The 27818-nt window shown below is 46.0% G+C and overlaps 1 protein-coding gene across 1 annotated transcript in view; it reads left to right on the top strand.

Moving 5' to 3' along the window:
* LOC138455260 (N-acetyllactosaminide beta-1,3-N-acetylglucosaminyltransferase 2-like) overlaps positions 1-27311 on the top strand; it is a 127204-nt gene extending 99893 nt beyond the window's left edge. Inside the window, exon 3 of the mRNA XM_069607096.1 lies at positions 27295-27311. Coding sequence (XP_069463197.1) covers positions 27295-27311 — 17 coding nt within the window. The remainder of the gene's footprint in view (positions 1-27294) is intronic.
* The last annotated feature ends 507 nt before the right edge of the window (positions 27312-27818 follow it).

Genomic DNA, 27818 nt, shown 5'->3' with positions numbered 1-27818 from the left:
CCTCTCCCACTATGCTCAGCACACTCCATCATATCCCAGTGAGCTAGCATGCTTTTTCACACTATACAGGTGGCCCAGTCAGAACAATCCTTTGTACCATAAGCTGGTGCCGCCAGCACTCTCTTTGCTACTATCCTCATGCCGTGCCCCTCCCAGCACTCTATTTGCTATCAAGAAAGATGCACATTGTTGACATGTACAGAATCCGCCACTGCCTAACCATACATCATGCACTACACAAAATGCCACTCAGCCAGTACCCACTGACACTCCCACCTGAGATGCTCAGTTTAGAGAAATGCACTAGGCCTGGCCAGAGCAGGGAACGCGTCGCGCATTCACAAGCCACCAGCCCACTTCATAGTGCCGGCGTTTTGTGTTAAATAAGATCAGAGGGTGTACACACACACACATGACAGCACAAATGTATGCATCATTTATAAAATAACAGCAGCACTTATGTTTTTCATTTACTTCGAAGTTCTTACTTTACTGCACGTGCAAAAATTCTATTCTGTCTCCTCGCCTTGCTGCGGGCGACTGAAGCCTGGCCTGGTCTAGACCAACCGCCCAAGTAGCCAGCAGCAGGCAGCTCCTCCAAATAGGGCTTGAATCATCGACGGGCTGATGGCTCGCCTGCGTCTTTGCACTGCAGCGTGCCTTGTTGACTAGGCCTGCTGCTGCAGTCACCCTGGTGTCTCTCAGCATGGGCTTAAGTGTGGTGGCCCAGCCACACCCAGCACGGACGCACGTGACACAGCATGGCACAGCGTGCCACCAATCTCTGGACTGGCTGATATAAAATGTACAGTTTAAATGATTTCATCACATTCAACAATTGAAAAATACCCTCTTAATCATTGTGGGATTGTCTTATATTAAAACACTTTCAGCAATTGCATGGTTTAAAGCACCAAAAATCAGGAGAACAACACCTATATTTCATGGCCAATGGAAATGAGATCAGCACCAATTCCATCTAAGGTAGTAAACAATCTGGGAGTCATGATAGACTACACCTTAACCTTAGAACCACAAATAAATGCAATAATCAAGAAATGCTTCTTCCTCCTTCACACGGCAAGAAGAATCTTACCTTTCCTCTCCTTTACCCACAAAATACTCACAATCGTCGCCCTCATTATGTCAAGAATTGATTATGCGAACAGGCTCTATCTTGCGATACCAGAATACCTCCTGAAGAAACTACAATGGATTCAAAATGCCTCAGCCAGACTCCTCCTCAAACTATCCAGAAGAGACCACATCACTCCAGCCCTAAAAACACTGCATTGGCTCCCAGTCAAACATCGCATCACCTTGAAAACAATGTGCATAACACAAAGGGCAATCAGCGGACAAGGAGCTGAATTCCTGCAAAAGAAATTAACAATCTACAAGCCAACGAGACTCCTCAGATCAAGCAACGAAATCCGTCTGGAAGAAAAAACATTGCTTAAGAAAAAACCTGGGGGCTCCTCCTTCTCCCACTTAGCCGAAAAAACCTGGAACAACATCCCGAAAGAAATAAGAAACCCCAAAGACCACCTACAATTCAAAAAATTACTAAAAACCTGGCTCTTCAACATCACATATTCAAACTCAAAAACCAACCCACCAAACGGGAAACACAATGAAAAGGATGACACATCTAGAACGACAATGACAACATCCAGAACCGAATAAAGAAACTCTTACTACAACAAGAGAGATGACACTAAGTCTAATAGGACACAAGCGACACCCATGAGGACAGAATCCAGCATCCCTAGCCAACTCCCAGCGAGCAACCTTCACCCACTCGATAGATGCTACTATAGATCATAACTCTATAAAGTTGGTGAACGTTAGCACTTGCCACACTAACTAAGCTGTAGATATTGGCATGCGCATGGACCGAAGAGAGCTGTGAATGAAGGCAGACACCGCCCCTGGACATAATTGCAAGCATTAGCATTGACACGTCCCAAAGGGGGTGGGAGTGATAACATGAATGAGCAACCAAATAAGACGATGAATGCCGAGCAGCCCTAAGACATGGGGGAGTAAACCCGGGCTTACAGATGCCACCCTCCCACTACACTGGGAATGCTTTCCAGGCTAGACTGCAAGGGACGCACACACGCCTGTCCACCCCGCATACAAACAGGGGTCACATAGGTGGCCGGTGCCCAACTTGGGCAAGGTTATGCATGTGAATGGAATGCCATATGGGAAAGGGGCCATGAGTATCGTACAGCTCTGATCTGGATGTAGAAACGAAGATGCCCACACCCCACCTGATCAGAAACACGGAAATTTAGCGCCTCACTTCAAGACAGCAATGCCAATTAACCAACCCACTAACAACTTCACCCTCTGCATAAACCTCTCAAATTCTAACCAAACAAAACCACAAACCTACAACACAACAATCCGCACAAACTTCACTACATTGCAACAACAAAACAAAGCACACATAGACCCCCACAACAGCACACAATGTCTTCTGACAGTATAACACCCCAAGCCCAGCCAACGGAATTCCGGGTTAAAGGCGTCAACAGCACATCACTGCTCTCTTGCACTTCTCCAGCTGATTCCCACTAACTCCCTCCCACCTCTCCCTTTTTTTCAGAGGTGCCAGAGCGCCAGGGGCCCACTCCGGTGGTGATAGTGTGCGGTACAAATATCCTTTAACATTAATATTAACTTATCATGCCACAGCATGTGCCAATATTGGGACTAGCTGATGTAAAATTTACTATTTCAATGACTTCAAAGACATTAAACAAGTGAAAAAATAGCCTCACAACTGTTGTGAGATGTTATAAATCAAATTTAAAAAAAAGAAAAATTCCATACCCCTCCCTAGAACATTGTCAGAAGTTCTTCCATTGCACCAATGCTCTGTATAGTAAATTCCATAGAGCTAATTCGTATGACCTTTTCAGACAGCAGCATATGCTAGTCTCTTTTCAATGTCAATGTATTCCACACGTGGCATGCCACCTAGATATTTCTTCATATCACCTTGAAATAAGTCTTTTCCTTGGTTCAAATAGTACTGCATGCATCTCTCCTCTTGGCCTCTTGTCCAAATTCCAGACCCCTCCCTAGAACTCGCAACCTCACACATTGAAGTTGGAAAATCTACCATTGCACCAATGCTTTGGATGAGAAAATCTAGAGAGCCAATTCTTATGACCTTATCATACAGCAGCGTCTGCTAGTCCCTTTTCAATGTCAATGTATTCAATACATGGCATGCCACCTAGATATTTCTTCATATCACCTTGAACTCAGTATTTTTCTTGGTTCACATAGTACTGCAGGCATCTCTCATCTAAGCCTCTTGTCTTATATTAAATAACTTTTGGCAATTGAATGGTTGAAAGCACTTGGAACACCAGCATGCCACAGCATGTCACCAATCTCGGGACTAGCTGATGTAATATTTACTGTTTCAATGACTTCAAAAACATTAAAAAAGTGAAAAAATAGCCTCACATCCATTGTGAGATGTTATAAATCAAATTTAATAGTACAATTATACTGGTGTACTCGAACTTTGAACCTATTACATCATAGCCCTGGATTCTATGTCAAGACCGGAGGCTTGTATTATGCGTAATCTTCTTCACTAAAACTCAAGCGGCAATATTAACAAGGAAAAACACATTCAACACAACTCAAAGAAAACCATAATTTTCTGTGACTATGTTGTCTTTGCAGTTTGAAACTATTGTCCTCGGGCATGACACGTCTCCAGTCCCCCAATGATGATGTTACACTCCTAGCCCCTCACGTGTCCTCCTCCCCACTTTGCCTTTATTTTCTTCTTGAGTAGCAGATAAGTACTATTTTGATTGTCTTGTGTGTGACTGATTGACTGGTTTACAGCATTACTTTAGAGCGCACAGTACACATAGTTAGGATTGCAGAGTACCGTTTCTTGTTCTTGGTTAGTGGTTTGTTTACAGGAGGCAGCACATAACTGTGGAACAATGACTAACAGGAATGTGAAACGGTTATGCGTTCGGAACTCTTGACAGTTCCGGACGTCGCAGTTTTGTCATCCCATTGTCATGATTCCTGCCCCTCATGTCCCCAGCCCTCCAAGATGTCAGGCTGGAGCCAGGCCACGATCACCCACATGGCCCTTAAGGGCCTCTCCATCCCTCCAAAGACCCACTTGGAGTCAGACTTGGCGCTTGTGGCACCAGACTCACTCACTCCCATAGGATAACATTGGGGATTGCGCTTGTAGTGCATTCATGGGGACAAGATGGATGCCCCCACATATTTCGGTTCCCAGAACTGCATGTGCAGTCTAGTCTTTTGGGTGTGGTTCAGCCCAAAGACACCTGGGATACCCAGAGACTATTTAAGCCACGGCGAGGCTGAGAAACATGCTTTGTGTTTTCTGCACCTGCAGCGTGACAATCACCGTGTTTGGATCGGTCTCCAGTAGGCCTGCCTCTTTCTTCTGCGATCAGCTACTGCAAGAACAAGAACACCGTTAGGAACAGCCTTAGCTTGCAGCGCTTCTGCCCATCATTCATCGCTCCTTCTGTTCTGCGGGCATCTTCGGCGGTGTCATTCCCATCCTGGCACGCCGCTTCCTAAGGAAAAGGGAAAAGAACAGAAAAAAGGCATTAGTAAGCATTCTGCAAATCTTCGCTTATTTTTAAATACTGTACAAGCTTCAAACGCTTACCTGAATCCCAGCCACTCTGGGGGAACTCTGTCACCTGAACTTCTCATCCATCTGCAAGAGGGAAAAGACACTCCAGGTTAGTGTGGAAACATCTAGAGGCGCCGCATACCGCGCTAACTCACCGCATTTGTTCTTCATAACCAGCACCCACGCTGAAAACATCGCGGCACCTAAAAGACACAGGAAAAGAACTCAGTTCAATGCAAATACGAAAGGGGTGCATCATGCATCGTGCTCTCACTCACCTTCAGCGCTACTCATCTCAGCAGCATGCCGCCATCCCCGGACGCCGACCATCATCTAAGGAAGGAAAGGAACGAAGTTAGAGAACTGTTCAAAAGACTCATTATACTTACCTGTCGGACTCTTGCCAGTAAGTAACTAGGCAGCAACCAGCCTGCACCAATCAACGCGCCCCTGCACTGAAAGCAGGACAGAGAGCACACTATCCAAGAAAACAAGGTGCGCTGTGGATCAAAGAGAAGGGTTGGACCCCGGGGAAGAAGGGGTTCAAGCACACAGAGACAATAGGGAGTTAAATTCTACCAATTCTGTGTTTCAGGCCCAGCCTCCAGTCGAATAGCCTCCAGGGAAGGGTCCGAGGTCGTAAGAGGTCAGAACAGGCTGAGTGCGTCCCCGTGGATACCAGGTGAGCGTTACACCCATGTTCAGTAAGGCAGCCGGTTGATTGCTCCGTACAGCGGACCATTTGTGTTAAAGGTATCCGGCAATGGCCACGATGAAAGGAAACTCAGCATCCCTGTGACAATGTCACCTACTGGCTGCAAAAACATACCGCGCCGGCAGTGCCGATTGTGCTGAGGTGACTGATAGTCAGTTCCGAGTTTACTTAAGTGATCCACACAGTAAGCGATGCATTGGTACTACCCGTATTGAACAATGAGAGAGCACATCACTAAGTGGAATTTGGCAGGCTCAAGAATTCCTGAGGTTGGTGCAGAACAGAAGCATTGCTCATCACAGGCCTATAATATATTATACATAGCTCTCAATGTTTTATGGCCTCAGGGTGGGTGAAAACACCTGACTTTGTTTTTGGTGCGGACAGCAAATGGTCCTAACGACGGGTCTCCTAGAGAAGCTGGGGTTTCTCATCAATTGGGAGAAATCCTAGACCAGCCCACAGCAGAGAATGGAGTTCCTGCAGTTTAACAGAGACTCAAAGCTGGAGCACTGTCACTGCCCCTGTAGAAAATGAACGATTCTTTGAAACGTCTCAGAATTGACATTCCATTAAAGGCTAAACTTTACTTGACAGTCTTATGTTTGCTCAATCACTCCTTCTGTTTAAAAGTTCTTTTAACTAACTGATCAATTTTCCATCAATCATATGTCATAACAAGTTGCATTCATCAGTAATTTTACAGTCACTTATTTTTTTTAATTTTTTTTATTTATATTGAAAAACTACAGTTTCTTTTATACAAAAACAAAAAAAACTTTTGTTTCAAAGGAGAAGAGATTCCATAATTCCATAACTCCATAGCTCTAAGCTTCAATCAGCTTAATTAAATCATAGTCTTCCATTCCACACAACCATCCGGAGTCATGAATAATGCATAGTTGAGCGGACCTGTTCAGGCATCCCCATATTGATTGAATACGCATTATTCAGCATCATTAGTCCTTCAAGGAACAACATTGAGCACAGCCATTAAAGGGGAAATTTCAACAGCGCGTTCAAATAGTTCACGATTGCACAGACGTGTTTAACGTTATTGCCAGAAGAAATCAAGCGCCACTACGCATCCATATCATCATCAAGAGGTGCAAATTGGCCAAGATATAAGGAGCGCAGGTCGTTAGTGGCCTGACAGTCCAAATTTACATGTTTCAAGGACTCCACACAGACGAAGCAAAAGCGTCAGTGATTGTCATTTGTAGCTGGATCTTTACGCCGCCATAAAATGTCCTTAGATTTTAATATGTTAAGGCGAAATCTCAGAAATTGCTCGCGATAATGGCTGGTGTAGCATCGTGTCAGATAAGAAGCCTGAGCATTTAATTTTTTTTGATCATAGCCAAGCGAACTTGTTGAATTCATTTGATCTCGCTTTTCTACATTGACTATCCATGCCCAAGCCTCAAATTTTTCCACCCAAAATAAACTTGTTGGGGCTTTTTGCGTGTTGGGGCCGAAAGGTTAAGTCAAAATTACATATTTCTGCAGCTTCGACCCAGGCTTGTACTATTGACCGCCATTGAGCCAATAGGCCGAGATTAGGTGCGTCTTCCATATGATTGAAGATGTAATAGGATGAAGCTTTACGCATGCAGGACATCTTGCGCATAAGAGAAATAGATTTCCAAATGACATGGCTGAAAAGAGAGTTCAATGATAGTTTGTAACGGATCGCAGTAATTGAAACACAGCGCGGAAGGTTAAGAGCCCGTTTCCAAAAGCGGCCTTCAAGTTGCTCCCAAGTTGACTCCTTTATGTTCCAACTTGCTTCGGCGCCAAACGTTAGAATGGGCACTACCTTTTGCAAGTAGAATGTTAACATCGGTTTAAGTGAAAATTTCCCGAAGTTTTTGTTTAATTTTGCCGCTTGAAGGGCTAATCTTGAGGTTTTCAGTTTTAATTCTTGGATCCACTGGAATTCACATATGGAGTTATTAAATTCCACTCCTAAGTATCGGATGGAGTTTACTAAAGATAGGTGATGACCACCGACTGCCCAAGTAAACGCTCTATCTTTTCTGCTTTTGACAGAGCCAATTGAAACAATTTTCGTTTTTTCTGTGTTGATAGATAGGTCGTTAATTGCAAGATAGTCGTGGAGGCAAAGAAGTAGACGTTGGAGACCAATCTGTGTTTTATCAATCAGGACAAGGTCATCAGCATAAGCAATGTACCTTACATGTACCTGATTTATTTTGGGTGGAAAGCAATGAACCTGGGCGAGATAAAGCGGTAGATCTGCCAGAAATAATTTGAAGAGGTCAGCGGCCAGGGGGCACCTTGCTTAACGCCACGAGTTGTTTGAATGCATGTTGATAAGTCGCCATGTTTGTTGAGGCGTACTCGGATAGAAGTATTTGAGTGGAGCGCTATTATGGGATAAAGAATAGCAGCTGGACAGTCCCACTTAGATAGTTTCGACCAAAGGCGGTCGCGATTTATTCCATCAAACGCTTGTTCCATGTCAATGAAAGCTAGGTGGAGTTTCGAGTTTGATTTTAGAGCTTCTAGCTTCATCAGCGTGAGTAAGGCAAGATTTACGTCCACACCTACGCCTTTGGAAAAGCCAGTTTGACGTTCATCCTGAATGCCAGCTTGATTAGCCCAAGTCACAATTTTACAGTCACTTATCTAAGAAGGAATCTGCTGAACCTCCAAGGGAACCTGACAGCAGGTGCGGACACTAAACAGGCAGACAACACCGGGCGGATCCCTGCCGGCTTTGGAGGCGGTTTATTACGGGTTTTGTTCTTCGTTATACCCTGTTTGAGATTCATTCATTAGGAAGCTACAGCGAGACAGTGAAAGAAAGAGGAATTGGGAAGGAGGACTTCTGAGGTGATAGGATCATAACATCATGACTCATGGTCAACGGCAAGTGTCGTGCCTGAGGGCAATAGAGTTTCAAACTGCAAAGACTACATTGTTACAGAAAATGGGTTTTTTCTTTGATTTCTTTTTTTAAAGATTGCTGCTTGTGTTTTATTAAAGAAGAGTACAGATAATATGATCCTCTGTGTCTTTAAAAGAATCATGACTTTCCTGAATGTAAGTATGGAAAATCTGGACTCTACCACAGTACTAACTGCCTCAATGGAGTTTACCATCAGACCGAATTTCTGGCTAGTATCATTTTTCTGTCAGTGTATTTCATATTGTGTCATGGAGTGCCCCCTACATTTCTCTGTCAACAGAGCTGCCAAGTCTCCCTACAATCACAGGAGTCTCTAGAAAAAGGAGACAGACACCTGCACTCTCGTATTTGAACAGGATTTTCTTTCTACATCTGCAAAGATCTTCAGCTGCGCCTCAGACAGTCCCAGACAGTAAGTAGCACACTGCTGAACACAACACTAGACAGCACATGCTGGTCTGACTGGGGTTCAGCTGTGTCCTGTACACCTTGACTGCTGAATTTCCAGCTGATCCCAGTGGCAACATTGGATAAAGCGGTATAAATGGGATAGGTGAGATGATCGTGTGTGCAATTCCAGCATAGGTGGTGTGTGAGAGGCTAAACAGCCCGTGTGATGGTCTGACATGCATATTCTGGGACACACACATGATTATAATGTCTGACAGGACATGTTCTTACTTTTCTTCTAAATTTGATTAGAAACCACATCCTGCAGTCTCATCTTAAGCACAGTAAGGGTTTCTAAGACAGACTTTTAGTTTTTTAATGTTACATCAGGAAAGGAGAGGACCTTGCAATTTTCTTATTGATTTCTACCATGTCAGTAGGGGGACCCCCGTCAATGTCAAAGGATAGGCTTTATGGAGGGACTACTTCACCTTAATATCAACTTCCCCTCGAGGAAAATCCAGACACTTCCCAACAGACTGGTTCCTCTGAACGTCGCTGTGACTGGTATGTCTCACACTCTGTGCCCAACCTCTATTGTCCTTCAAAGGCATGCATGAAATGGACAACTGCCCTCAGGCCCAAGGCTTTATGGAAGAAATGGCAGCAATTCTATGGGTTTTCCCCTTGTCCAGTCCATTTTGGCACGAGAGTAACAATATTCTTCTACTGCAGGCCCATGTGAAATATAGCTCTGTCTTAAAATCTATGTATCTTATGATTGTCCTTCTGTAGGCAGCTGATTTCTTGGAGTCATAGATGTGTGTGATGTGTTGCATTTTGATAAGTCGTTCATTTTGGGAGGCCCATTGCTTCCGAGTCACTTTTTACATGTTACTGTGTTGGATCTCAGGAGTGGGTCAAAGAATAGAAGAAAGGAGTGACAGGGTTAGTTAAAAAGAATATTTCCAGGGATACATGGGCTAGATGGAGTCTGGGGTCACCTGGTATATTAAACAGGCCAGGCATTTCAGGAGCTACATAGGGAAAGAAGGAAAGGCCTTTACCATGGAATAGGGAGTGCAGAGAGTTGAGGTTCAGAGCAAGGGAACCAAGTCAAAGTATGCATTAGACAAGGGACACTGAGTTGTAGGAGACACCTTCACTATGGGAGGAGGAAGAAAAGAGGGAGAGCGGCCTGCCACAAGGGGCAATAGCACTCAAAGGGCAATGGGAAACTGAGGTGTCATAGCTGCCAACAAATATACGTTTGAAGTCAAGATTTGTTCATGTGGGCATGTTGGGTGGTTGTGGGATGCAAAACCCAGTCTTGCCCTTGGTATCTCTGTGCTTATCACCTTTAAATCTGCCTTCTGTTTGCTTCAATTAATTTTGTGCACATCTCTCCTCTTATCCACTTGTCTTATATTACATAACCTTCAGCAATTGTATGTTTAAATCACTTCAATCACATTCTCATAGCAAACATGGACTCCTGTTTTGCTGAGATTTGCAAAAGGTTATTTTATTTCAAGGCTTGCAGAAAATACAAATAAACTTTAAAAGAATCTGATTCAAGAATAAATGTAAAGTCAATTTATATTAAAATGTAATAAAAGACGACTGTGTATTAGCACCTTCGCGACAAAAGTTCAAGGCTCTGTCATGATTCTTCTCTCTTATTTTTTCAACAAGTGTGTATTTTTGATTTTTTCTAGTCGATTGCTACCGGGCTAGCCTGTTTCATTATCCTATCAAGTGTTCCAGTGCTGTTTGATACAGAGGTGTCAGTCAACTAGATGCCCTCGGTCCAAATCCGCAAGCTGAAGCTGATACTAAAACAAGCAGCACCCAGAAAACGACTCTACACATACTTCCACCCCATTTTGTGCTACTAACGCGTCAAAAAACACCTTGCTTAGTTGAAACATGGCCATTGATCTTTGACTGATCCACTTGCCATTTAATGAAAACGGAAATGAGATCTATTCCAATGTTTAGAGGTTAGTTTCAAACTTATTTTAAAGGGTAGCATACCTGCAAGGTCAAACATTGCCACTGCACATGATTTATTCAGTGGCGTTGTGTCATTGTTGTATTTCATTTAATGTTAGACAAAAGGTGAAAGATGACACTGGAAGTCTAGACATTATTGAACGTGAAATGTCCCACACCTTGGCTTTCACTGGTATAGATTGCAACAAAACCTAAATATCACAGTGAGGTATGCTTCAGTGTAGAATTGTGGTTACCCAGCCGGCACTGGATAGTATCATGGCTGATTTAAACGACACAATAATATTTTCTTCAATCGATTTGCTGTCTGCTTATTATCGGATGCCTTTACACAAAGACTCATGCCCAATTGTGAGTTTTCCCTCTGATGTAGGTTTGTATAGATACAAGCCACTCATTTTCCGGTTATCATCGGCTACCAAGATTTTTCAACATACATTGAAAGGGTTGCTACCTTGCCTAGACACTACAGCACGTGAGTGTTGATGTCCTGATATATTGAACAACTGAAAAGGAAAATCTCAAGGCACCTCAAGTGATTTTCAGTCAATTGCATCAGAATGGACTTGTATTACATGACAAAAATGTGACATTCACAAATAGAGTGTGAGGTGTTCCTTGTTCTGTTGTGGTGTCGTCATGTCCACCTTTACATGTTTGATCATCCTATCACGATCGTGATGGACCCAAAACCACTACTGCCAATGTTCCAGGGGTAATTTCTTCACACACCACTCCTGTTAGTGCACTGGATGTTGCGGCTGTCAGAATACGTGGTCACTGTCCACTTCGAAGCAGTGGCTGGCAACCCCATGGGCTACCTGCTGGGTCATCCAGATCTTCAGGCATCGACACCGGAGGCAGTGGAAGTTGAGGCGAAAGCTCTGGTTAGCATGGTCAGATGGATGGCTCCTATGAAATGCATGTCACTTTGATTGTCCTGCTGCGGTTTAAATTCGTTTTTAGCTGTGTGCACATCTTGATTGTCCTGCTGCTGTTTAAATTAATTTTTAGCTCTGTGCACATCTCGATAGTCCTGCTGATGTTTACATTTGTTTTTATCTGTGTGCATAACCTGCTTTTCATGAGAATGTGCTAACAAGTCCACCCCCTCTGTACTCTGTCTAGTCTGCTACTGGTTCCCTCACCCTCTCTCAGTCCCATTGTCCCTCTGTGCTGGTATTCCCCTCAGCCCAACACCCGCTACCTCCCTTTCCTCTGCATGTTCACTGTTTTTCTGTGCATATTATCTCCCCCAGCTCCCATTAATTTTCTCCCAGTCTTGTGCTCTGTCTCACCCACCGTCTACCTACTGCTCTTCGTACGCCTCTGTGGCTTCAGCCTGGTTAGGTGTACCTCACTCTCTGCAGTTTGCTATGGCGCTCTCTATCTGTCCTATATTCTCAAACTGCTTCTCTACCTCTTATCCTTCACCCTTACTAATTCCTGCAGGATAAATCTCAAGAAGGACATACTGAGCTCTAACCCAGGCCTTTCTGATTGCAGGCACCTACGTCACTGCCTCTGACAGAGAGACTATCACAGACATACTCTTGTCGTTCCCTCACCCGACCTATGGACTCTCCATATGATCGCTCTTCTCTCTCCTTTCTCTTCCTCACCTATCCATGGTGGCACCTGCTGAGAGATCCTTCTTGCTCTCTCCACCTCCAGGGTCATCATCAATTTCTACCGCAATGGTACCATTATGGTCCAGGGCCCTCAACCCAACCTTCTACTCTTTGAACCTTCTACTACCCCTTATCAACCTTCCTCCACCTTCTGCACCAGCTCCTTTGGCAGCCCTAGCTCCCTTGCCAGCTGTGCCCACCTATGTCCCCTTGCTGCCTCATAACCCCCCTTCTATCCTCGCCATGGGCTTCTTGCCACCACCCTACACATTGACAACCCCGTCAGCCTCCTCCTCTTGTGTGAACCAGCCACCCACTAACACTGTATCTGGGGCTCCCTTGCCCCCTGTGGACCCCCCGCACTGGCTCCCTCCTCAACCAGTATGGTCTCGGCTCCCTTACAGGTCTTGGCTCCTCTGCCCCCTTCTACTTCTGTCCCTCAGGCACTCCTGTCACTTAGGGGAGGACCACTGTCCCCTGCTCCCCCTGCAAGTCTTTCACTGATTGCACTCTGCTTCACATTGCCACGCTTAACACCCGCTCAGCTGTCAAACACTCCACTGACATCTGCAACCTCCTTGAACTCCTGGATCTTGATGTCCTAGCCCTTACTGAAACATGGTTCAAGGATAGCTCTGTTTTAAAACACTTCTCCCAGAAGGCTACAAGATACTCTCTATTTCAGACCAAACAGGCCGGTGGGGGAGTAGCATTTATCTTCCCTGAGTGGATCCCTGTGTCTGTCAATCCCACTCAGGCCTACTCATCCTTTGAATGCTTGGTCTGCAGGATCGCCCTGTCTCCTAGCTCTTCACTCCTGTTGGCCACCTTCTATCGGCCACCTGGTCAGCCCTCCCTCTTCCTTTCAGAATGGGCTGACCTGGCCTCCTCTCTCCTGTCCTCCTCTTCTCAACTCTTCCTGCTGGGTGATCTCAACATCCACCTCGCCTCACCTGATTCCTCAAGACCTTTCCGCAACCTTTGAGATCTCTCTCTCTCTTTCCAACTTTCCATCTGGCCCAACGCACAGAACTGGCCACACCTTGGATGCTCCTTCTCAACTGACATTCCGCTATCTATCCCTTTCACTATTTCTCTTTCCTGGAATGATCATTCTCTCTTCTCTTCTCACTTGAAGCTCTCTTCTCTGCTGGCATCGGTAAGCCTGGCACTGCCTCCCATTTACAAGGTCATCCGACTGATGAAAAGAGTGTCAGTAGCTGCATTTGCCTCTACCTACTCTGCTCCTTCCACTTGTGTAGCTCACTCCCACCCTGACACAGCCCTCTCAAACTTTAACACTCTGTTTCCAACACTCTTGATAATCTTGGCCTGTCATGAGGGTAGGACTGAAGCCTACCAAAAGGTGCAACTCTTGGTATGACTCCGAACTGACAGCCCTTAAACGCAACTGCAGGGCAGCCGAAAGGAAATGGGATTCCTCGGGCGCACCCTCTGACAAACTGGCCTGCTGCCTCCTCCAAAGGTAGTATAGACTCTGCATCCGCTCCAAGAAAAGAGTCTTTATTCAAGCCTGCATCTCTGCGGCATCCAATAACATGGACAAACCTTTCAAAGTCTGCTCAGAATTAGCCAACCCTACTGCAGCCTCCTCCACCATTGTACCCACTCAGGCAATTTGCTCTGCCCAGGCTGTATACTTCACCTCAAAAACACTAGATATTTTATAAACCTTCTCTTCCTCACCACCTTATGCACCAACATCTCTTGTACCACGCTTGACCACCTTCACCCCTCACCTTCCTCTCTCTTCTCTCTCCCCTGTCACACCTGAGGAGGTCACTAGACATGTCTGGTCTATGAAAGCCTCCTCTAAACAAATGGACCACTGTCCCTCCAAAACCATCAAGGACAACAATGACCCTCTCGCCCTAGCCTTGGCTGACCTCTGCCACCTCTCCTTCACCACTGGAGTCTTTTCCACTGCTCTTAAGCACTCAATCAAACTATTGCCTGATCTCTATCACTCCTTTCCTTGGCAAACTCCTGGAGAAGTTGGCTATTTACCAGCTTACCTTCTACACTGAATCTGTTGGCTTCTTCCACGAGCACCAGTCTGGTTTTAGAGCATCCAGAGGCACGGAAACTGCTCTTCTGAACACCTGTGAAGACCTGCTCTCAAATATTGATTATAACTATCCCTCTCTCCTCATTCTACTCAACCTCTCCTCTGCCTTTGATAATGTGAACCACAAAACCCTGATCGCATGTCTCCGTGATACCCTGGGCTTCACTGATCAGGCCCTGACATGGCTAACCTCCTTTCTCTCTGACTGCCCATCCCAGGTGGAACTGGAGTCTTTCCTATCCCCTATCACTCTCACTACTTGCAGTGTCCCACAGGGATCTGAGACCTATCTCCCTTGTTTTTCAATGGCTACATGGCCCCCTGGCCCATGTGATAGCCACCTTCACCCCCAACATTCAGTGTTACACGGATGACACGCAGCCCTCCTTCAGGCTACCCTCTGCCTCTTCCTCACTCATACCTGACAGTCTGGCCGCAATTCAGCCATGATGTGCTGCAAACGACCTCTGCATCAATGCCAGTAAGACAGAGATTGTCCTCATCGGGACCCCTGCTCCCACCTTCCCTCTTTCTCTCTGGCCGGCCTCCTTTGGCCCTGTGCCTCCACCTACCAACGAGGCAAAAAACCTGGGGTTTATCTTTGACTCCACTCTATCCTTCTCGTCTCACATCAAACATTTCTAAAAAGTCAAGTCCCATTACCAACTGCACCTTCTGAGAGGTATTCTAACTTTTCTCACCTTCCTCTGGAGGATCACTGTCTGCCAAGTCATGGTCCTCTCTAGGCTAAACTACTGCAACTGCTACTTTCTTAATCTGCCCTCTTCTACCCTCTGTCCTCTTCAACTCATCCAGAACAGAACTGCAAGACTTATTCTTGGCCTCAAGCCAAGTAACCACATCTCTCCGGTGCTCAAATCCCTTCACTGGCTCCCAGTGGCTGCAAGGATTAAGTTCAAGACCCTTTGCATTGTCCACAAGGCTTTCTGGGGCCCGGGCCCACTCTATTTGCAACACTCTCTTCCTAAATGCTTGTCTTCCTGAGCCCTCCGCTCGTCTTCCTCCAACACTCTGTGGGTGAGCCGCTATTTCAAGCAAAGACTTGGGGGAGATATTTATCCTCTGCTGGTGCCTCCCTCTGGAACAGCCTCCCGGCATCTATCTGTATTGAGTCGCATCTCCTTAAATTCTGGAAACTCCTCAAGACTTTTCTATTCGCCTCCTCCTTCTCTCTCCCCCTCCCCTGCTAACCACATCTCTCTGCTCTCTCTCTCCCTCTCTCTTTCCTCTACTTTTGTTCAGTTTTGCTGTCTGGCTGCCTGGTGTACCTTCAGCGCCTCAGAGGTCCCAACCTTTTCCCGCCAGTCTCCTGCTCTTGCCCCGGGGCTTTGCACTTGCCACCATACTCCTAAGTATGTAAAATAAATGATGGTAATTGCACAGATGTATGCATTACGTTTAAATTGATAATTTTTAATATTAATAAGATTACAATGACCTCTATTAAAAAATATTTCCATACTGCAACATTGTTTACATTATAAATGTATCAAAATGTTTAATACAAAACAAATAGAAATAATTCAACTTAAATCCTTTTTGTGGAGCCTCGTATCGTGGTGTCCCTGTCCCTTGATCGTTACAGATTTTCCCTCCGTGAAGGGACGGTGATCCTGCCGGGGCTCCCCGGGACAGCTATTGAGCTTGGGGGCCATCCACCCAAATGTGAGAAAGGCACCCAAGGTTGGGGAAATCACTCCTGAGTGTCCTGGGGTTTTGGCTAGCCTGCGTTACAGGTTTTCAGTATGTATATGGATGGGAGACCCTGCTGGGGCTCCCTGGGACCGCCGCTGGGCTTGGGGATAGTATACCCTTTTTCTTTTCTGCCCAGGTAAGCGCACACACATGTGAGGTACCATTTTTGTCAGGACACCGGTCGGAACGTGGGAAGGAATATGTGCCGGTGTGTTTTCGTGGTTCCTTGGTGGCAAATGTCTGAATATTTTGTTTTTTCCCTACATTTTGGACTTTACCGGCCCTTGTGGGTAATGCATTCTATGGCGATTTGCGAAAGTCAGACCTCTTTGGATTACCTGGGTGTCCTCTTTTCAGAAATGTATGGGTTTCGCCGTTTTCCATAGTGGCTGTGACACCTCAGGCCCAAATCTGTGGGTTGTCCACAACACCAAATACCATAAGAATGTCCTCTTCCTAGGCCCTTTGGTGTACCAGTGGTTTAGCCTTTTCCCTTTGCGCCCAGGTAAGTGCAAACACACATGTGGGGTACTGTTTTTGTTGGGGCACCTTTTGGAACATGGGAAGGTAGGAAATGTGTTGTTGCCAGCGTGTTCTGGTGGTTTCCTGGTGATCCAGGAAACTCTTGCAAGGATAACAAGTTTAATTTGTACAAAAATAGGTGCGTCAGCAAAGAACTCTGCTGCCATGGAATGTTTTGGCCAAAAAGGGTGCAAGCAGAAGCTTAAAAGGGGACACAACATTATAGATTACATCATTTGCATACAGTGGAAACCCACGTGGATGGTTGGTGCGACCCTACACATGGTCGGCCTACTCCATAGGGTATGCCAGGCCATTGGTCGCAGCCCAGTCTGTCCATCTTCCATCACGTGTGATCTGCTGGGCTCATCGCCTCCAGGGAACCAAGACCAAAGAAGCAATTAGTTACATTTGCGAATAATGCTATTCTATCATTATACAATGCACCCGGCATACTCAAAGACTGGCACAGGGGGAGTCTTGAGGTCACACTAACCCACACATCCTTCACTCATCCCGATCGTGTCTCTCGGCTTTCAAGGCCCCCACCCTCGCTTTTGACCTATAATTTATCCCTCCCTGTAACTCGCAATACAAATCATGTTACTATGAAATAAAATGTGGGACGCCCATGTTCTTAGATCTTTTATGGTGGATTGGTTTATGGTCAGTGGTCTGGGGTCACCTGGTATCTCAGAATACAGGGGTCTTGGGACTAGGGCAGTTGTCGAGGCTATAACTCATGGTTGGCTGGGTGGGGGTCAGAGGCCTGCTTTGGCCTGCGTGTGATAACTCGTACAACAAGGCGCCCAGTGCTGTCTCGTGGCCTTGCAGGGCTTATTCTTTCTAGAAAACACATATTGGCAACAATTTTAAAACAAAGAAGAGTTTCTGTCAAGGTTAGAAGCGTGGGTCTCTCTTGTCAGCGCTTGGGCCTATTCAGATTTCCCCTTAAGGCTCACGGCCTGTGTCTAACACACGAAATACTGCATGGCCGTGCAGGGCCTGTGCTTCGACTATGGCTACTTAATATCTGTAAAATGGCATCTGCTTATATACGCGCACTATGTCTAAATGTCTGAATTGCGTACAAATTATGAGCATGTGGGGACCTTTAGAACGCTCCCCTGGTCTATTATAGTTCTTTTAATGGAGATTGCCTCACCTTAAAGCACCTGGGGGGGGTGGGATGGATTTGCTCCCTTCCCAACATTGGGACAAGGTGACATACCCTCTAGCCCAGAGGAAGACTAAGATGGCACTGAATGGGATTCCAGCAGCACTGAGAGTTCTCCACGTTCTGTGAGCTCGGCCACTCCTCAGGAAGGAGAATCGTACAAAAGGCGCAACAAGAGCATAAAGAAATGCAGAGATATTTCCCCGGACGACTCCTTCAATTCAAACCTGCTACTCCACCCGAGATCCTTGTTGTGGGATTCCCTGACGAAGGTTGCAAGGTACATGAGCAAGCGACAAGACACGCCTATAAATAAGGAGGCAAGGAGCAAATGAATGCAGAATGTCCCAGACCTGGACACTCCGGATGTGGATCCTCATATGTTTACATTCATTGGTCAAGACCTTACAAATGGTGGAAGAGGCCAAAGAGGGCATGTCTAGTGATGTGCCTATTATGGCTGGTTGGGCACAAAGAGCGGTTTATCTTATAGGTAACACCAACTGTGCGATAACAGCGGAGTGCAGACGATCAATTTTAGTAAAGATCGACCTGAAACTCAGGGAGTTGGCGTCCTCTGAGACCGCTACAGCAGCTACAGGGCTTTTGTTTGGAGAAGCTTTTGTCAAAGACATGCCCAGATTTGTTAGCACCTTGGCTGCTCTGTACAAAGTCAAAAACCAGAAAGGCTATAGTACCCTCTTTTTTGATGGCGGGGGCTTAACTCATGAGGGTGTAATAATAGGAACAACAAAATTGAGTCAAAGCAACCTCTCCTTTCAAGCGCTAAGCAGAGATTAACATGTAACTAGAGTCTAGTGGGAAACATTAGATCACACTAGAGAAACACACACATTACAAGAAAAACATTTTTTATTCTGATTAAGAAATGCTAACTTAAAAATGGAAGAATAGAACAGGCACATGGAAAAGTGACACAGTCTGGTGTGCAAAGGATTGTACATTTAAGACAATAAATGACACTTTGTGTGAACATAAAAGTACATGCAAGGCTTTTCACAGTGCAAAAAATGTATTTTGAGATGTTAAAATGGTCAAGAATAAATGCATGACTCATGGGGACATGTTTTGCTTAGCGCTTTAAAGGAGAGGTAGCTTTGACTCATTTTCCTTGTTCCTGCTCTGGACAAAGCCCAGACATTGTTAAAGAGTGTTCACGCCCCAGGTATTGGCCAGGGCTGACAGAAGCAGGGACCACTCCACCAGCCAATGAGGCCAGTGGCACTATAGAGGAAACAACTCGAGACAGAAGAAAGACAGAAGGCTGAATCAACCTGAATTGCAAGTAGGCACTCTAAAACCCCACCTTTGTTAATAAAAGATTTGGATCATCCTTAATATTGCCAGCATATATCATCACTAATTAACATATTCAAAAATGACATTTTGAACAAAAGTTTTCATGACTTTACTCAGTTTTACCTATGCTATTTCAGAAAATCCTGGCTACTCAACAGTTTCCCCATGGAAGGAGGAGATTGTTTTTGTGATCTTCAAGGAGGGAGACCTATCGCCCTTCTTGATGCATTCTACAAAATCTTCTCACACTTTATTTTGCAGGATCTTGAACATTGGGCTGAGGAATCTGGCAGATAGGACCTAAACCAGTCAGGGTTACGCAAGGGCACAGGCACTTCTTTGAATTGCTTGTTCATAAAGCTTTTGTCAAATCAGGCAGTGCAAAACAAACATACCCTGTACTTGGCTTTTTTTGACATTGCAAAGGCGTTCGAATCTGTAGATCGCTTTAGGCTTTGGGAGATGAAGAGGAAGTGGCACTGTCCGGAACCCTTGGTAAATATTCTGGAACACATACATTCAAACATTAGACTAAAAGTCAGGCTGGATCAAGAGGGATCGTTCTCAAGCTGGATCCTTGTCGAGCAAGGCTTACGGCAGGGATGTGTGTTCGCCCCATTTGTATTTAATCTTTATATCCTCGGCATAGGGGCAGCTCTAGGTCGTATTGTGGTTAATCTCCCTAGACTGGGCTCCTTGAAGCTGCATTACCTTCTATATGCCGATGATCTCATCCTTCTGGATTGTACTGCAATGGGCCTCCAAAGGTCATTAAATACTCTGGCTGATTACTACAGGGACTTTGGCTTGGACATAAATGTTCCCAGGTCAAAGATCCTCGTTATGAATCGATGTAGGAATCTTTCAGGTAGGCCTCATTTCCTGTGGTATATCAATAGAAGCAGAATGGAGGAGGTTACTGAATTGAGATACCTTGGTGTAAAGCAAAAAGATATTTGGGAATTTTGTTAATCAGGCTCTTAAGCATGAAGCAATTGCGGCAGTGACCTTGTTGCGGGTATTGGATAGGAAATATGGGTGCTTTTCCCTTCTACCTATTGTGAAAATGTATAACCAAATTTTGGTCCCAAAATTGACTTATGGGGCGGAGGTGCGAGAAGAGGGTCTGTCCTGGCCTAGGCTTGAGTCGTTCATCTGGAAGCAAGTGCTGGCACATCCCATGGGTTCTCCTATTGCAGCCCTACAACATATTTTGGGACTTGTTCAGCTGGAGATAACTGTTACTTGGCAGAGAATTGTACTAGTGAGAAGTCTCTTATTTCTTCCAGCCTTTTCCTTTTTTGGGCAGCTTAATGCTCTTTTTAAACAAGGTGATTGTGCTCCTTTGAAGGCCTGGATGAAAGGTGTATTATCTACTCTGGAGGGAAATGGTACATTGTTGGAGGATTTAGAGCATAGAACATACATGGTTAAGAAGAAATTATTTGAAAATGCTTGGATTGCAAATAGACGAAGCCTCGAGCTTCATACAATTTTTGACCATTTCTCCTTGAACATCAAACCATATAATCATATACAGAAATGCATGGGAAGATATCCATCTAAACAATTAAGGGAGTTTTGGTTATGTGTAAAATTAAACTTGCTGATAACCAATGATGTCGTGGGTGCAAGGAGTAGACTGCCAAAGGAACAACAGGCGTGTCACCTATGTAAGCAATGTAAAGAAACTATGAATCACATAATTATTGAATGCACAGCACTTGGTTATCAGTGGAGTTAAATGCTTGAACTATACTTTAAGGCCATGCGGAACGTTGCCGGCCCTTCCAGGACTACACTCCGGAGAGGGAGAATACCAAGTTATTGTGATGCTGATAATACATTGATAGAAAAACTACACCAAAGCACGTATTTTACTGCATTTTTACTGAGACAGAATGAAAATAGGGATTACTTGAAGCCATTGGGGAGGAGAGTGTCAAAACTTGTAACAGAGCCGCCTGTGAACCATGTCTCAGTCAAACCAAGAATATCAAGGTCATACTCTTCTAGGAGGCGGCAGATGTCAGAGGGGTGTTTGACAGCTGAGTTCGATTTAAGAGTGGCGAGGTGGAGAAGGTTGCCATCCTTGGAAGACTTCCAGGAGGGGTGCAAAACAGAGGTACTCCCTGGGGAGCTGAAGGAAGAGCCCGAGGATGGGCAGAGGAGGAAGGGGGAGGGAGCAGAGTAGCCAAGGTAGTAGATGAAGAGGACGCAGAAGATGTGGTGGACGGTGAAGGCAGGGACACAACAGAAGGGAGAGAGGGGATAGTGGGAGAAGACAGGGAATTAATAAGACATGGGATGCGTCTGTCAAAGAGGAGAAGGGTGGCCAGAGGGCCCTGGACCGAGACAGTCCCATTGCAGTAAACATGAATAATGACCTTAGAGGAGTGAAAGGAAGTCAGGAGGGCCTCCCAGCAGGTTCCACATTTAATGTGAGAGGAGGGGAAAGGGGAGAGCAAAGAGACCATATAAAGAGTCCATATGTTAAGCGAAGGAATGACGAAGAGGATGTCGGTGAGAGTCTGTCTGTTGGAAGCGCTGGTGTAGCTATCAGCAATAGGTAAACCTGTGTTGGAGACCAGGATATCCTTCCTGAACTTCTTCCTACCAGACTTAGAGAGAAGGGGGGGTTAGAGAAACAGTTGGAGAAGATAGGAGAGACAGAGAGCACCATATCAGTGGAGGGGGGCGGGGGATGCAAGCAGAGGAGGGGGGACTTGGTAGGAAAAGCAGGCAAGTAAAACACAGTGGTCACTGGGCACAGCTACGTTTAAAAATCTAAGCAGGTAGGTAAAACACAGTGGTCACCGGGCACAGCTAAGTTTAAAAATCTAAGCAAGAAGCGAACACACAGTGGTCACCGGGCACAGCTAGGATTAAAGGTTGGTGGAGGTGCAATGAAGAAGGAATGATGGAGGAGAGCCAAATGGTTGAGAGGCGGAGATGCGACTAACCCACAGGAGGAGGAATGTCATGGAGGATGGTGGGAGCAGGTCGCTATTCAGGTCAGCCGATGGGCCCCCCAGGCCATCGAGATTGCGGACAGGAAGCAGACAGGGGCCTTAAGAGTGGAATGGTGTTCGCCTGCCGGCGTCCCCAATTGGCTAGTTGTAGAGAGAGACAGCCTATCCCTGGGACCCTCAAGTGAGGGCACGGAGCACTCCAGTGCTCGTGTGGGTGTCGGCCATCAAGGGTCCCATGAAAACCAACTCCCAGATCACACAGGCACTTTGGCACACCACAAATATGGCCAAGTGCTCTGCTGACTGCTCCCCCATGCACCCTCCCCACATCAAGCCTGCCCTAATGGTCCCATACTGGCCTCTAACAACCTTGCGACCACCCTCCCCCGACCCCTACACTCCTCTGTGTTGCATCCCTTAGAGCCACTCATGCTTCCCTTACCAACACCCCTCCCTGGGGCGCCCCGCTGACCTTCACACACATGCCACAGGTACCAAAAAACCCACTCAAACACAGAATTTGAAACACCCAAACCCTCTCATCTCTGCACACCTCTCTCTATCCCTACCCTAGTTCCCTGCATGCATCCCTGACCTACACCATTATGAAATTTGCCACCTTTCCTAACTCAGTGAAATCCATCTTCAAAATGTCCTTGAACTCCTTCAGCACTAACCCCATTCAGCCCTCTCGACAATCCCCTGAAAATCAGCAAGCCAGCTTCATCTAAGACCTTACACTCTTACTTTCCACTAAACCCCTTCCATCAACAGCCACCCTCACTGACCCCATTCACCACCCTGTATCTTCCCCTGCCTCCTTACCCCCCTGACTCCACACCTGCAATCCCTTCTTACACTCTCCCTTTACCCCCTCTCCCACTCCAATCCTCCTCCATTGGAACCGTACATCTCGAGCCCTCCTTTCTGACCTTCAAAGAACACTCAGAGCCTCCCCATCCCATCTTGACATCAGAGAGAGCTCACTCTCCCCTAACTACCTCTCCCCTCTAATTCCACCCTCTTTCCCACTCCCTGCACTCCCTACTCTCTCCCTTATTCACACTGCACTGCCCAATGGGACCCACGCCAGGGGATCCTTTGCCTGCCACACAGCACCACCCCAAAGGCACCCCAAAGCCTACCTTTCCGGGGGCAAACAACACCCGGCCCCACTTCTTACTCTCATGCATCCTCATTAACACCAGATCTGTCACCAAAAAGTGACACAACATATGCAACATAATTTCCTCTGAAAGTCCAGACATCCCTTTCATCACAGAAACCTGGTTCTCTGATGACTTCCGACCCATCGCACACAAGGCATTCCCCCCATCCATAACGGAACTTGCAGATCAGGCGGGATCGTCATCCTCCACAAATCACACCTTTCCATCTCACACTCTGAGCAACAAACCTGCAATGTATACTGTGAATACCACCTTGTGACATTTTTCATCAACCTATCTATTACCCACAGCTTTATACTCATCCACTGACCCTCCCACGTCCAACTTGGGTCCTTCCTTTCCTCTATCTCACTTTCTACCTGTGGTGCCCCTCAGGGGTCTAACCTATGTCCCTGGCTCTTCAACCAATACCTGGCACCGCTCGCCCACTGCATTGCTGCTCTCTGCTCAAACTTTCAATGCTATGTGGATGACACCCAACTTGTTTTCAGGCTCCCCTCTGCCACCTCCTCTCCCTCTCTCATCTCTGTCTTTCTGCAATCCAGGAGTGGTGCGCTCCCAATGACCGCTGCCTTAATACCAGTAAGACAGAGATTCTCAATCGGCACACCTGCACATTCCTTTCCTGTCACTCTCTGGCTGGCTGGCCTCCCTTGGCCCTCTCCTTGCTCCCACTTGCAAGGCTAAGAACCTCGGGTCACCTTTGACTTCACGCTTTCCTTTTCTCCTCACATCTCTGATGTCTCAAAAAAGTCTTACTACCAACTGCACCTCCTCAGAGGTATTCTTCCTTTCCTCTCCAGAGCTCTGGTTCTCTCTAGTCTGGACTATTGCAACAGCCTCTTTCTACATCTGCCTTCAACCACTCTCCTTCCTCCACAACTCATCCAGAACAGGACGGCAAGACATGTCCTTGGCCTGAAGCTCTGGGATCGTATCTCTCCAGTCCTGAAATCTCTTCATTGGCTCCCAGTGGCTGCAAGGATTACATTCAAGACCCTTTGCATTGTCCCCAAGTCTTTCAGGGGCGTGGGTCCACAATATATTCAACTCTCCCTCTGCAAGTTCTTCACTCCTTCACTTCCAACTCCCTTAGGGTCAGTCCATTCTGCAAGCAACGAGTTGGGGGTAGATACCTTTCCTTGGCTGAGGCCTCCCTCTGCAACAGTCTCCCTGCCTCTCTGAAACTTGAGGTGAACCATCTTCAGTTCTGAAATCACCTCAAGACCTTCCTATTTGCTCTGCCTTGGCTCTTCTTCTCCCCTGCTAATCTCTCTGCTTTGGCACCGGGCACCTGGCTACCCTCTGATTTCAGACCCGGATCCCTGCCCTCACCGGCCACATACCCGCACTGCCTCCTGGCAACCCCTGCACTTGGGTCTGTATCTGCAACCCTACAGTCCCCTTCCAGCACTTATCAGACACCTGTTGTCTACACCTTATTCTCGCACTTACCACCTGCTGGCTGCACTACCTGTCGTTCTATCGCATGTTCAGCACTTTCCACTTCCGCCTGCCCCTCACACTTTCCCCCTTCCCTCTCCCCTGCACTTGCACGTTCTCAGTGTCACTGGGCCTAGTAAGAAAGTTACTTCGTCCTCCCTTGTTTTCACTTCCCTTGCCTCGTCTAGCTCTGAAACACCTGTGTATGAGCGTGATACAAATAAAATACAAATAAATATTAGATCATATAGACCTCCCAGCAACTACCTCATCCTCAACCCAAGAAAAACAGAAATTATGATCTGTGGGAAGACAGCCCTCTTCCCCCAACCCACCCTTACCCATTTTCCCTAGGTCCTCCCCCTTCCGCACCCAATGCAGTAAAGAACCTGGGATGCACCATGGACACTGATCTGACACTCTCTCACCACATTAACTCTGTGCCCAAATCTTGCTATCTACACATCTGCATTCTTAGATGTATATTGTTTTACCGCTCGTAAACACACAGAGTCACAGCGATCATGATCATCGTCCTTTTCAGCCTTGACTATGCCAATTCCTGTTACCTGGGTGCCCCGCATTTGAACTCAGAAAGCTCCAACAGGTCCCAACCACGGCAGGTAGGCTCTTCCTGAACCTTGGCTTCAGATCCTTTATATGATTGTGGTGGCAAAACCACAGCATTTTTGCTGCGATATTTTGTATACACAGCCATTTTTGCCGAGATTTTAAGACATGGAACCATCCACACGATCGTACAGCAGCCATCCACATGCTAGATCCATATGGGTAGCTAGTAGAGACCCGACCACCCCTACCCTCCTTCATATTCATCATAATTCATGTGGTGTCCCGAGGGGAACAGCGGGCCAGGATGCATAAATGCCCCCTCCTCCCGGAACAGAGATACAAACACAGCGTGTATGGTCTTCGATCCCGCTCGTGCACTGCCATGCGTGCTGATGCAATGCTGTATTTATTGACATGGCGCAATTACGTACTCTGTCTTTGCACCTTAAAGGAGACCACACCACAATGCACACACGTATTCTACACTCATCTGACAAATTTCTCATACCATCGACTTTAGTCCCACAAGGGCATTCACCTACAGCACTTTAACACCAATGGGAAAAGTGCTATACAAATGAAAAATGATGTGACATCACCTTGCAGAGCTTCTGAAAACTTTAATTGGGCAAGACTGAATGTATCATATGTAAGTGCTGTTTAACCTAAATCTGAAGATTTTTCTGCAACATGTTTTGCAACATTTGTAAATAAAAACGTTTTCATGAATCTGTATATACCTTGCAACATAAGTTATACATTTTATATGTAAAGTGTAGTACTGTATTTATCACACTTCATACAGTAAAGTGTAAAAAGTATGAATTAATCTACACACAAAAACACACACTTCAATATAGTTACCATACTGTTTTGGAAAATGTAAAAAATTTAATTGGACATTTTAAGCGTTACAGAGTGACATATTTTGTATGCAACTGTTCTTTACATTGAGGATTTGACTTAAAACAGGGAAAGGACTAACATTAAAGCACATGACTGTGCATGAAAGAAGTGGGATTTAGAGAAACTGACAGCTCCATTATTACAGCATTGTTGTGGCTTAATGGTTAAGGATATCATGGGAGTCCATTTTGTAAAAGATAGATTGAAGGTTGTTTCTTCATTTATTATATTTTTTGGCATGGCATGCGACACCTGCCAGTGGCTCCTGTCACTTGTAGTAGTGACATACAGTGGCACGTGTCACTGGCACATGACACATGCCATATTCGGCTCATACCCCTACTGCGGCATGATGATGGGTCGGCGGGACTCGGGAGCAGGATGTGTCACGATTAGCTGCTGCCAGCATACAATTGTCTCGGGCACCAACGAAAAAGTGGGCCACAGTTGCAAATGTGAATTCACTCCTTTTGTGACGCTGTTTGAATAGTACACAAGGGGGAGGTTTTTGATAACATTTGATGCAAATTGTACCTTTTAAAGACTAATTATTCAGGAACACTGGTCAAAACTACCAGCTGCATAGTGAGGTAATTCATCAAACTGGCCCACATTGGCCTAAAAAGTGAACCACTTTGACTCAAAAAACTGGCCCACACAAGCAGGAACGATATGATAATTTCATGGCCAGGAGAGAAAACCAGTGTTCTCTCCACGCCTCCTCCTTGCACAATCTTATGCATGCTGTACCACTGTTGGGGCGGTGGGGGTCTCTTGTGGGACCCTCTTTGGTTGGATGAAGTTGTTAACGGCAGAACCATCATGCAGACTATATGCGACGCTCACAGGAAGGGGCGTTTGGTACTTACCTTCATAGCCAGGGGTGCCCCTTCAATACACACAAGGAAATTCTATGGCAAGACGGAGGCGAGCATTATGCCTTCTTCTTTTATTACTGCTCCTTCAGCAATTCAACTTAAACATTTGTTTCACTTCTTCTAAAACTTGATAACACTTTTTTGTTTCCTTCCAGACCTTCTAGAAGCTTAATAACAAACAAAGGGGTAGCATAGTTTTGAAACTCAAGCAAATGCCTCTGAACTACCAATGCCCATAATCCTTTGTGTTCAGGTAGTCCTCTCCAGATCACCTCGCCCAATCGGGTCTAGCTCCTAACTATAAGAGGGACCCATGCTGACCCCAACTCCTCTTTCTTTGTTGCTGCTCCAAAGTTAAGTACCCTTTCTCAATATCTGGCCTGGCTTCTGAAATCTTATCTAGCTACACGCGACCTCGCACGCATTGCTGTAAACATATAAATATATTGCTTTGAGTTAAAGCGCATGGTTGTACTGCGTTCTTGAGAATAATTTATGTGTTAGTCCAAACACCATTACCTCGCGCATCGGCGAGGCCCATTCATTGAAGAACTTTTGGTTCGTTGAACCAGTCGGTAGCATTCTGCGTCCTCTCGCGGGGCCAGCTTCATTAGGAATAGAGGTGATTTTCTTTCAGGAGCCGGGGCCGAAGCCGCGAGCGAACACGTTCTCGCAAGAC

The sequence above is a fragment of the Ambystoma mexicanum genome, chromosome 1p (genome assembly GCF_040938575.1).
Source record: "Ambystoma mexicanum isolate Mex_15411 chromosome 1p, UKY_AmexF1_1, whole genome shotgun sequence".
Taxonomy (NCBI): Eukaryota; Metazoa; Chordata; class Amphibia; order Caudata; family Ambystomatidae; genus Ambystoma; species Ambystoma mexicanum.
This window is presented reverse-complemented; position numbering and strand designations above follow the sequence as displayed.